Genomic DNA, 12,371 nt, shown 5'->3' on the forward strand with positions numbered 1-12,371 from the left:
AGTCTCTTTGGTGTGAAAAACTATAATAGTACACAGGATCCTAATGAGATAATTAATAATGTGAAATAGGAAGTAAAGGGCTAAAGGTGTAGGGAAAGTGGGAAGGGTGGGGGAAAGGTAATAAGGGAGAGGAAAAAAATATGAGAAAGAAAAAATGGTATGTAAAGGTACGGAATCCCAATGATGAATGTAATTATATTGTATACCTAGATTGTACCAATAAACTCAATTAAAAAAAAAAAAAGATCCCAGAAACCCAATAGAAGAACAAAATACTGAAAGCAGTTAGAGAAAAGAAACAAATCACATGCAAAGGAAAGCCCATCAGAATCTCAGCAGACATTTCAACACAAACCCTCAAGTCAGGGAGAGCCTGGAGTGAGGTATTTCAGGTCCTAAAAGAAAACAACCTCTAACCTAGACTGTTGTATCCTGCAAAACTATTGTTTAAAACTGATGGGGAAATAACACTTCCTGACAAAAAACTTCCATGACAAAAAAAAAAACACCTGAGAAATTTGATGAACACCAAACCGGCCCTCCAAACACTTCTATTTGTTGTTTTGTTTTTTGGTACTGGGGATCAAACTTGGGACCTAGTGCTTGCAAGGCAGGTGGTGGAACCACTGAGCCAAATCCCCAGCCCACTCCAAACACTTCTAAACAACATCCTGAAAAAAGAAAATGAAGGACACAAATCCATAAGTTCCAACAGAACAAATATACCAGGCAAGGAAAGAAATTAAAGTGAGAGAGGGAAAAGTAAAAAATAAAAGAACCAACAACAGGAAAATAACATGACAATGAAAAGTCAATACTGGGGCCAGGGATTTAGTCCAGCGGTTCGGTGGCCTGCCTTGCAAATGCAAGGCCCTGAGTTCAATCCCTGGTACCAAAAAAAAAAGAAAGAAAAGAAAAGTCAATACATAACAGTTATAACCATCAATGTTGATGGCCTCAATTCACCAGTCAAAAGAAATAAGCTGGCGGAATGGGTTAAAAAGCAAAATACTGAGTGCGATGTCTCCTGAGTGGTTTGGCCCAGCCACTGGCCTAGATGCCCATGCCCAGTGTGTGTGTGCATGAGTGAACCTGCACCACTAGGCCGCTGCCAGGAGGGAAGGTGGCCACTTCAGAAGGATCCTGTTCCCCCAGAAATTGCTCAATGCTGAAATCATTCAAAGTGATATTAGAGACTTTGGAAACATCATGGGTGGGTTTTATGATCAGCAAGTTCCTTTTATGGTCCTAGGGAAATCTCGATCAGAGGAAGGTCGAGGGCAGCCTGTGACTGACAGAAAGAGGAACTTTTTGGACACTGATCTGGGTCATGATTCTGAAGAGTTGTTTCAGGATCTCAGTCAACTTCAAGAGGCTTGGTTAGCTGAAGCACAAGTTACTGATGATGAACAGTTTGCCCCAGATTTTCAGTCTGATAACTTGGTGCTTCGTGCCCTCCCTGCAACCAAGATCAAGTGGGAGCTGCACAGTCCCTCACCAGAGCTGTTGGCCTGCAGCCACGAACAGGCTGTCAGTGCTAACTATGGAGAAAAGTGCCTCTACAACTACCGTGCCTATGATAGGAAGCCTCCCTCTGGGTTCAAGCCATTAACCCCTCCTACCACACCTCTGTCATCCACCCATCAGAATTTCTTGTTTCCCCCACCCCAGGGGACTCTGCCCACTTGAGAGCATGCCCCTAGAGCTGGCCCAGTCCAAGTTGTGGGCCCCACCCCTACCCCTCAACCGCTTCCAGAACCTGGACCACAGCAACACACCTTTGGGGTACCTCAACCACCACATCAGCCCCTGCAGATACCCAAGATGATTACAGAAAACCAGTATCCATCAGAACAGATATTTCAGAGACAACTGTCTAAACCCTGCCACCCCTACCCTCCTCAGTCAGGAGTCCCTAGGGACAAACACTCTGGTTACTACCAGCAACTGTCAGAGCCCATTGTCCCTGCAGCCTCCCTCCCCTCAGGGATTCAAACAAGAATACCATGACCTGCTCTAAGAAAATGAAGTCCCTGGAATGCTGGGTTCCCCAGAGCATGTGTTCCAGTCACTAATGGGAATCAAACAGGAGCCCCGAGGTTACTGCGTTGATTCAGAAGTGCCTAACTGCCAGTCATCCTACATGACAGGGATATTTGTCCAGCAGCCATGAAGGTTTTCCATATGAAAAAGATCCCTGGTTATACTTCGATGACACTTGTGCCTGAACAACTGGAAGGCAAGGTCAAACAGGAGCCCACCATGTACCAGGAGGGCCCCCTTTACCAGAGGCGAGGCTTCTTGCAGCTGTGGCAGTTCCTGGTCACCCTTCTGATGACCCAGCCAACACCCACTTCATTGTCTGGACTGGCCGAGGCATGGAATTCAAGCTGATAGAACCAGAGGAGGTTGCTCGGTGGTGGGGAATTCAGAAGAACCAGCCAGCCATAAACTATGACAATCTGAGCCATTCTCTATGCTACTATTGTGAAAGAGCATCATGCAGAGGGGGGCTGGGGAGTAATATGTTTACAAATTTGTCTGCAACCCCAATGCCCTTTTCTCTATGGCCTTCCCAGACAATCAGCACCTGTTCCTGAAGGCAGAGTTTGATTGCCCCCTCATCGAGGACACCCTGCCCCTGACCCACTTTTACAACAGCCCTACTCACCTCCTGGATGTGGACTGCTGCAGCAGCCTCCCCTATGCAGAAGGCTTTGCTTACTAAGTTTCCAAGTGGCTGAGTGGCCAACCCCTAGTGCTAGCAGTTCCCATTCAGCAAACGAGGGCTGTGGTTTGTTTGTATTCCTGGCTATTCCTAAAGCTTGCCCTTTATTATCTGAGAACCTGAGCTGGCTCTGGATTGACAAGACACCCTTGCGCACAGACACCTTGGCTGGGAGTGGGAACAGGGAGGGGCAAAAAAATGTCACCCAAAGACAGTGATTCAGACAAGGTTTCTGGGAGGAGGTGGGAATGGAACCTCCTTACCACATGGACAATATATGCAAAGCAATACATTGTTCAGGTTCATACATTGTGCAACAATCTGCATTGATCAGGGACAACTAAATGTCTTTGCACAGAAGGGACCCGATTTGCACAGTTTATTGAACAAAGAAGTCGCAAGCCCATAGCAGAGTAGGTAAGCTTCATTGGGGAGGCCCCAGATCATTAAAGCTTAAAAATATATCTTGGAATTTGCGGAGTTTTTCTAGCTCACTGTGGATGCCTCCCCTTGGTGTAGGTACCCACTCCATGGTTTTCCAATCATAAACCATCACTTCTCTTGGGACCTTTCTGGCCATGTGGTCACCAAGTAGAGAAAGCTCCTCTTCTCTTCCTAATCCCATGGCTGAAGGTGGATGGCTTTCATTTGAGGAGAAGGGTGATTAACACTTGACAGTATTTTGTTTTGCTTTGATCTGGGGAGAGTTATTCTGGAAAAACAGCTTATAAACTGATTTTTGTAATTTTGGTATTTACAGCAAAAAAGAAAAACAAGTCTTTCAGCAACTGTGTACTGTGTTCCTTAGGCAGGGCCTTGCCGACTTCCTATGGTGCCACAACTTGAGAGGGGCTTTGCTGGGGCCCCACTTGGCCATGTGAAAGACTACATTGTTGCCTGCCTATACCCTCTGTGCCAAACAACCCAACAGAATATTTGCACCTGAGTTGTACATTTCTGAAGTGTGCAGGGCAGTGGTTCTGTCACCTGCCTCACCAGCACAAGGACCCGAGTTCGATCCCTAGTACCAAAAAAAAAAAAGAGTAAGGTGCATCCATTTACATAGAAATATCTCAAGTTTATCCTTTGTGGCTGAGTAATTCTCTCTCCATTGTATTAAACACACACACACACACACACACACACACACATCTTCATTATCCATTCATCGGTTGATGGGCATTTCAGCTGTTTCCAAGATTTAGCTATTGCAAATCGTGCTGCTATCAACACGGCTGTACATGCATATTTGCATATATGCCCTTGTGCTTGCGAGGCAGGCGGTGAAACCACTGAGCTAATAAACCCCCAGCCCCATGATCAATTCTTAATCTCTTTGTACACATAGAGGCACCTGATAAATACATACTTATGACCCATGAAAGGTTGTGAAGAAGAGAGGGTAGATAAGCAGGTAGGGAAAGTGAGGAAGAGTAAAGAAAAAAGAAGAGGGAGGAAAAGTTAAAAAGAAAAGAAAGATCAAGATAGAGCAGAATAAAGAGGAAAAAAAACTTTGAAAATAAAAAGTAAAATAAATAAAGCAATAACTGGAGAAAATGGGGGGTGGGTGAGAACACCCAGAACAGACAAGCAAGGAAGGAAATAAACAAAAAGCCCTTGGATTGTTGTTATACCATACAGCCAGAGTGCTCACACAGCTGCCTTCACGCTGCAGTGTTAGCATCCAATTGCAGTCAGCCAAGCCAGTTTCCCCTCTATGTACTGCTTAATTGCCAGCCAGGAAGCACTCTGGGCTGCTGGTCTCTCTGGACCCACCTCCTGACTGAAAGTTTGCTTTGGGCATGGCCAGCTGCAGCTCTTTGTCTCTATCCCAAGACCTGACCACCTCAATTAATTTGGGAAGAAGAATATGTGATATAACTTATCCAACATCCAATTCTTTCACCAGGGACCTCCCATTCCTGCTCCCCTCACTGCTGTGCAAATCCTGAGATAGTCTCCTCCTTGTTCTTTCTCTGTTCCACCCAGAACATCATAAGAAATCCTCTGACCCAGGTCCTGCCTGCTTTCTGTTCCTTCACCCTGAGGCCCTTATGCATCCCTGGTCCTTGTCTCCAGACTTCTGCTTTCCAACCCACAATCTCCAGGCTCTGAATAGGGCCTTAATTATCTGCAGTAATAGTGGAAGGTGGGCAGGATTTTATGCTGTCTCAGATCCTTCTGGTTACTGGAGAAACAATAGGAAAGCACTCACTCTTGTCCAGCTCAACTGAATCTCTCCTGCTTCTCCCTGTCTCCAGGGATGTGATCCACAGCTCCCTGTATCTGGGTGTGTTTTCCCTCTATTTCAGAATACTTGCATTACCCAGTGCCTCTCCTCCAAGTGTTTCCAACAGACCTCATTCTCTAACCAGCCATGGTGGAATCTGGATATTTTAAATATGGTGAATATATGTGTATGTGTGTGGGTGTACATATACAGAGATACAATAAAAATTATTCTGCCATAAAAAAGAATAAAATCATGTCATTTGGGGCAACATGGATGGAACTGGTAGATTAAGGGAAATAGGGAGATAGATCTTTCGCAAATGGGAAAGGGATTAAGAGATGGAGGGAGGGAGAAAGGAGGAGAGCACAGGGATATTAAAAAAGAATCAGGGTGTGTATGGACATATACTAACTCCCCACAAGGAAAGTAGTCTTTATGCACTGCAAACATGTACTATAAAGAGTAAAAAAATTTTTTAAAAAAGAATTATACTAAATCTACTCTGCCTCACTTGCTCTTTACAAGGTTTACTGAATATTCTAAGTCCACTGTTAAAATCTACTACTTAATATAGAATATAACTTTTATAAGCAAAAACTTCACTGACTTGCTTTATTGTGATACTCATAGGTTGCAGTAGTTGAGAACCAATCTCACAAAATATCCAAGTATTTTGTACACATCTATATTCACTTGTGTAAAACTGTAGAATTCCTAACAGAGATAGATAGTTAGACAGATAGATAGATCTTATATCTTAGATCTTAAAAGCAGCCAAAGAAAACAATCAAATTACCACAAGAGAGTGATAATCAAAATGATAGTTCAAAAAATGAGGGGCTGGGGACTTAGCTCAGGGTTCCGCCACCTGCCTAGCAAGCAAAAGGTTCCAAGTTCAATCCCCAGTACCAAAAAAAAAAAAAATGATAGTTGAATTTTTAGTAGCAAAAAACAAAAGGGAAAAGTTAACAAAATAAAAACCTACAACCCTCTCAATACAGAACTGAATTTAGATTTAAATAACAGGATAATTTAAAAAATTTATAGGTGGTCCAAAAAATGGCAAAATTTTTAAATGCAGAACTTAATAAAATTCCTCATAAACTGCTTCTATATACCTGGGTAATGTGTAATTTTGTACTTAATTATGTCATTTTTTACAATAAAAACTCAGCAATAGGACTTAGTGTTGTTTATTAGTTCCTACTAATAATGGTGCATTTAGGATAACATCATACTCTAAATAGAAGATCCCAAAAACTCCCCAAAAGACTTCTAGACTTAATAACCAAATTCAGTAGAGTATCTTGATACAAGGTCAATACGCAAAAATCAATAGCCATCCTGTAAACAAATAATAGATTCATTGAGAGAGGAATTGGAGAAAGAACTCCTATAACAAGAACACCCAAAATATATATATAAATACCTAAGAATCAATCTAACAAAAGAAATCAAAGACCACTACTCTGAAGATTAAAGCACTTTGAAAAAAAGAGATCAAAGAGGACATCAGAAAATGAAAAGGCATCCCTTGCTCCTGGGTACAAAGAACCAATATAGTGAAGATGGCCATACTTTCAAAACTGCAGATACAGATTCAGTGCAATCACAACTGAAATTCCAACAGTATATTTCATAGAACTAGATAAAATAATACAAAAATTCATTTGGAACCAGAAGAGACCTATAATAACAAAAGTAAGTCTAGGCAACAAAGACATAGCAAGGGGTATCACAATCCGCAACTTGAAACTATATTACAAAGCCAATGTGATAAAAACAGCATGGTACTGGCAAAAAAACAGACCTGAGAATCAATGGAACGGAGAAGATGCAGAAAGAACTCCAGACATACTAAGCCACCTCATTTTAGACAATGGCACTAAACACTCTCACTGGAGGAAAGATTGCCTCTTTAATAAATGGTGCTGTAAAAACTGGGTTTCAACTTGCCAAAGACTAAAACTAGACCTGTATCTTTCAGCATATACTAAACTAAAATCAAAGTGGATCAAAGATCTAAGTATTAAAATAGAAACACTAAACCAGATGGAAAACAGGTGAGGTAGAACTCGTTAAGACACTGGCACAGGAAAGGACTTTATGAACAAAATCTCAGTAGCATGGGAACTAGCACAAAGAATCAACAACTGGGATCTCATCTTATTAAAAAGCTTCTGCACAGCATAGGAAGCCATCAAGGTTATCTACCAAGGGTGAAGAGACAACCTACATACAATATGGGGAAAAATTTTACCAGCTGTTCCTCAAAGGAGTCCTATAAAGAATTTTTAAAAGCAGACCACCCCAATTTAAAGATCCAAACCAAAAAAGAGCATCTGAAATGAATAGACATTTCTCAGATGAAGAAGAATAGCAAATAAACACATGATAAAACGTTCAACATCACTGGTCATTCAAGAGATGCAGATGAAAACAACACTGAGAATCCTTCCATCTCACTCCAAAAAGAATATCTGTTATCATGAAATCAACCAGTAACAAATGCTGGCTGGATTGTGGGGAGAAAGGAACGTTTCTTCATTGTTTTGGGAATGTAGGGAGAAAGGAACGTTTCTTCATTGTTTTGGGAATGTAGACTGGTACAACCACTATGGAAATCAGTGTGGAGATTCCTCAAAAAAACTAGGATTAGAGGTTTTATTTGACCCTGCTATTCCCCTACTGGGTATCTTCCCAAAAGAATTAAAAGAATCATACCATAGCAATATATGTGCACCCATTTTTATAGTGGCAGTTTGTAATAGCTAAATCTTGGAAACAGCCCAAAAGCTCATCAATTGGTGAGTGGATAAAGATGTGGTTTTTTATAAAATGGAGTACTACTCATCCATAAATAAAGATAAACTGGAAACATTTATAGCTAAATGGATGCACCTTGAGACCATATTCATAAGTGAAATAAATAGGACAAACATATTAACATACCGAATTGTTTCTCTGGGATGAGAAACTGAGGGTGTAAATGAAGATCAAATGTATAATAGATATTGTGAAATAGGAAGAAAATGTTTAAAGGAAAAGGAGAACTAGGTAAAGGGGCAAGGGAAAGGAAAGAAGGGAAAGAAAAAAATTGAAGGTAAGAAGGAAAAAACAGAAACAGCTTATTTATATAGGGATGGGTGCAGGGGTTAAAGAGAGGGCAGGGGAATGTGGAAGAAATAAGAAATAAGATATATCATATACAGGTACAAATTCTCAATGATGAATGTGATCATAAGTATACCTAAAATGTATCAATAAACTCAATCTAGAATTTTTTAAATGATACATTTAAAAATCATGGTTTTTTAAAATCATGTTAATTTTTAAACTTTGTTACATAAAACCTGTACTCTTTCCTTCTAAAGAATCTGTATTCTTTCCTTCTAAGACATGTTTTATGAAAGATTAGACTATAAGCTTATCACAATGAGAGTTTCCCAACCTGCATGTCATTTCATGTAAAATTTGAAGCCCTCTCATACCAAATCCTCACCAAAAGAGCAGATTTATTCGGTTCTCCAAGAAATATCAGATTTTTAATACACTGGTTCTGGAATTTATGACATTTTTAGAGCAGGGCAGCACACAAAAACCTATGTAGTCCATCAGTGAAATATAAACTCCATTAAACTCCTGCCCTCCATGTTAGAAACTAAGTGGCAAAACAGCATGACTCACACTTTCCTTCAAGGTTTGCAAGCTGCTCTCTGAAGCACCTTCATAGGAAGACACTCCTGAATATGGAACACTGAGAATAGCACCTAAGCAGAAAATAAAAGCACATCTGTGAATTCAATCCCTGAGTAAGTCAGAATTCATACCAAAAAAATTAGGAACTGACCTCAAAAACTACTCTTAAAAGTCCTTTGCTTTTTCATACTGGAAATTCAGTCTATTTAAACCTCAAGACACACTTGCAAAGGGTCTTCTCAAAGCAATAAGTACTCATATCTCTCTACAAGCACTGTTTGAGCATCCACTGTGTGCTAGACACTGGGAGTACAAAATTAAAGTTTCTATATTCATGTAACTATACTATAGAGGAAAAGTGGGTGAAGGTTAGAGATTGGCTATGTTTTGACAATAATTAAAATTGGACCACATCATGATATTCTATTTTTGTATATGTTTGAAATTTCTAATACAAAAAAGTTTGTATTTTATAATTAATTTTTTTTAAAATCCTCCAATTCATAAGGCATACAAAGGTCAAAGGTACATATTAAACTACATTACAAAATGCAACTAGAAAAAAATTCTTACTCTGGGAAACTCTATAGGACAAACAACAAACAATTAGTACCAGAAATGTTGCATCTTTTGACATAAGACTTAAAATAATTCCTTAGGTCATCATTCCCCCACCACCACTGGTACCAGGGATCGAACTCAGGACCTTGAGCTTGTAAGGCAGGCACAGCACCATACCTGGTCCATCCATTCATTTTTAAGCAGTGTTCTGATTTGCAATATAATTAACAAAGATTTGTTAATTCACAACACAATGCCATAAAATAAGTAAAAAACAAATACTTTTTCTTGAGACTCTTGAAAAATATATATTTTTATTTATGATATTTTTAAAATGTGCAGAGAAAAAATACTCTTGCTTAAAGGTTTTCTTAAACCACAAATAACTTAAAAGGAAAAGTGAATAAAAGCACAAAAGCATACCTCCCAATGTTGAGGTGTCACCAATAGGAACTGGAGATGACAATTCACGTCTAGAAGAAAAATGTTTGCAGTTAATAAAAAGATTGAAACATAAGGGCTTATGATGAGATTTGGGATTTGTTTTCCAAAGGAAATCACTAGATCATCAGTGTTTCCAAACTACCAAGTAGCAAAGTTTTTAAAAACTGTAATTTTATAATTCACTCAGTTTAATTTACTGATGCCTACTCAACTAAACTCACCCATCTAATATACTCCTCTAATTACATTTCATCATCTGTTTTCTTCCTTCTCAATTTAAATCATTACATGAAATTATTTTGTTTACTAACTTTTTCTTCTACGCCTAATCTTCTAGAATGGTAATACCCAATACGGTAGTCAATTAATATATGTAACAATTTAAACTAACTACAATTAGAGTTTAAAAATTTAGTTTCTTATTCACACCAGCCACACTGCAAGTGTTCAATGATCACATTTAGTCATTCTTTTATCAGGCTATCTCACAAATGCTAGCAAAGTTCAGAAGATATTCTGAGAAAGCTCCTGCTCTAAAAAGAAAGTAATGTTTCCATAAATCCAAGAAAAAAATCCATACCCCAAAGGTGTAAAAACTGAACTATACCAAAGTGCATACATTTTAGAACTTTAAAATTGACATATATGCCCTAAACAGAAAGAGATGCTCCATTAATCTTTCCAAAGATGCTGATCAGTGGTGACTGTCAGTTTGCAATTTAGAACAATTGAAAATTCCTTTCAATGTTTTATGAGTCAACTTCATAAGGTGATTTGATCACAGTCAAAAATACCTCATTCAAAGTATGTTTTGTGCCCCTTCAACGTTTTTTTCTTCACAGAGATGCACAGGTATAAGTCACACCTTTATAATCACTACTTTATTGCTCAAAACTAGGATAGTAGGGATACTCAAACCAGATACACATGGTATACATCTTTCAGTATCGATTTTACTGGATGCTTAAGCAGGTGAGGAGTTAAATAGGGATTGATATGTAATTTAGAAATTATTGTAAGGCTTAAATAAATATTCAGGGTCAGGGATTTAGCTTAGTGGTTCTGCTGCCTGCCTTGCAAGCACAAGGTCCCATGTTCAATCCCTAGTACCACATGAAAAGAAACCATACAAAATAAGTATTAAGATAAAATAAAATAAATGAAAAGCATTTTATTGTTGGTGCTAGATGGGAAAAGTCTACTAGGATCATCTTCCCCTAGACATTGAGGCTTCAGAAATTTTAAAATATGTAAGTTAAAAAAAAATTCACAATAAAGATCATTCTGGCTTTTTAAAATACTATCTAAAATTAAGGGGAGGGGAAAAAGGACAAAAAATGAAATTAAGACATATTCTATACATGTACCAACTCCACACAAGAAATGTAAACATTATGTACTGAAGCATGTACTAAAAATTTTTAAATAAGATTATTTTAATGACAGTAAGTAGAAAATTCTCAGTGATTCAAATCACTTGTCTAACACTGCAACACCTAATCCCTAACCCTCTCACTCTCCTTCCAAAAGGCAGAAAAGAACACTTAACAACAAAAATCCTTTCACATGTTCACATTAATTATGCCTCCTGCAGAGATTCTTAAAATGTCATTCAGAACAGTACTGGAACACAGGGGTATGTTGAGCTTAAAGAAATAACTACTCCATTTCTAATCCAAACTACAAAATTGAAGCTATTAAACTAAGAACTTTAATTTAATACCAGCAGTAAACAACCCTCCACTGCCTCATTTTCTATCTTACCCAGCACATTATTCATTCTTCACTGCTATTACATAATCATGTCAATGGTATTCAGGTGAGATGTGTCAAAAGCTATTCACAGTCACATGGAACATGAATGTTAAAACACTGTGGGGCTGGGGTGTAGCTCAGTGGGAGAGCGACTGCTTAGTGTGGGTAAGGCCCTGGGTTCAATCCTCAATACCAAAAAATAAAAAAATTAAAGTTAAGGATAGTTTATATTCAACTTATTACTCGCCTTAATGATTTTGTATGCTTTGCTCCTGAATCTGTTACTATAATCTGCATGAAACAGGAAAAAAACAAACTAGGAATTCTAGAGTCCTAGGTGTAAGTTCCAGATTTATCACGGCATATGAATTGAGTAAACACCTTAGTTGGTCTTAGCATCAAGAACTTAATCTCTAAAGTAGGATTATCAGCTATCAGTGTGAGTTATACAGTATTTTTGCTTTTAACCCCTTTTTCTCTTTGTTTGGCCTAAGTTCGCTCTTCAGAGCTGGTTTCTCCCATACTCATTTACCTCACTTTTCAAGTAAACTTTTGGCACCAAGAAAAAGGGGTGGGAAGGACAGACTCTCTCCTTGCCATATCTATTTCACACAGGTGTTGAGAAAAACTGAATAAAATATATTCAGAACCACTATGAAAAGTATTGTTTGTTTTGCTTTTGTACTGGGGACTGAACTGCGGTCTTTGCGCTTGCAAGGAAGGCAGCAGCACCACTGAGCTAAATCCCTGGCCTGAAAAGTATTAAGCATTAAGCAAATATAAAACAGGGGTATATTCATCCATTTTATGTGTTGCTGGGACAAAATATCTGACAATTACCCTTTCAGAGGTTTCAGTCTTTGGTTCGCTGTCTCCAAGGGAAGGCAGGGTGTAGTGCAGCAAATCTGCTCCCCTCATGCAGCCAGCACAAAGAGCACAAGAAGAGCCAAA

General features: G+C 38.9%; 1 protein-coding gene and 1 pseudogene across 1 annotated transcript in view; one reads left to right on the top strand and one right to left on the bottom strand.

Moving 5' to 3' along the window:
• The window catches only part of Impg2 (interphotoreceptor matrix proteoglycan 2), a 94,326-nt gene that overhangs the window by 55,034 nt on the left and 26,921 nt on the right, over positions 1 to 12,371 (bottom strand). Inside the window, exons 6-7 of the mRNA XM_033755888.1 lie at positions 9,645 to 9,694; positions 8,649 to 8,731 (exon numbers count right to left, since the gene is read on the bottom strand). Coding sequence (XP_033611779.1) covers positions 8,649 to 8,731; positions 9,645 to 9,694 — 133 coding nt within the window. The remainder of the gene's footprint in view (positions 1 to 8,648; positions 8,732 to 9,644; positions 9,695 to 12,371) is intronic.
• LOC104855807 lies at positions 1,148 to 2,925 on the top strand (annotated as a pseudogene).

The sequence above is a fragment of the Fukomys damarensis genome, unplaced genomic scaffold (assembly GCF_012274545.1).
Source record: "Fukomys damarensis isolate Sample0158 unplaced genomic scaffold, DMR_v1.0_HiC HiC_scaffold_24, whole genome shotgun sequence".
Classification (NCBI taxonomy): Eukaryota; Metazoa; Chordata; class Mammalia; order Rodentia; family Bathyergidae; genus Fukomys; species Fukomys damarensis.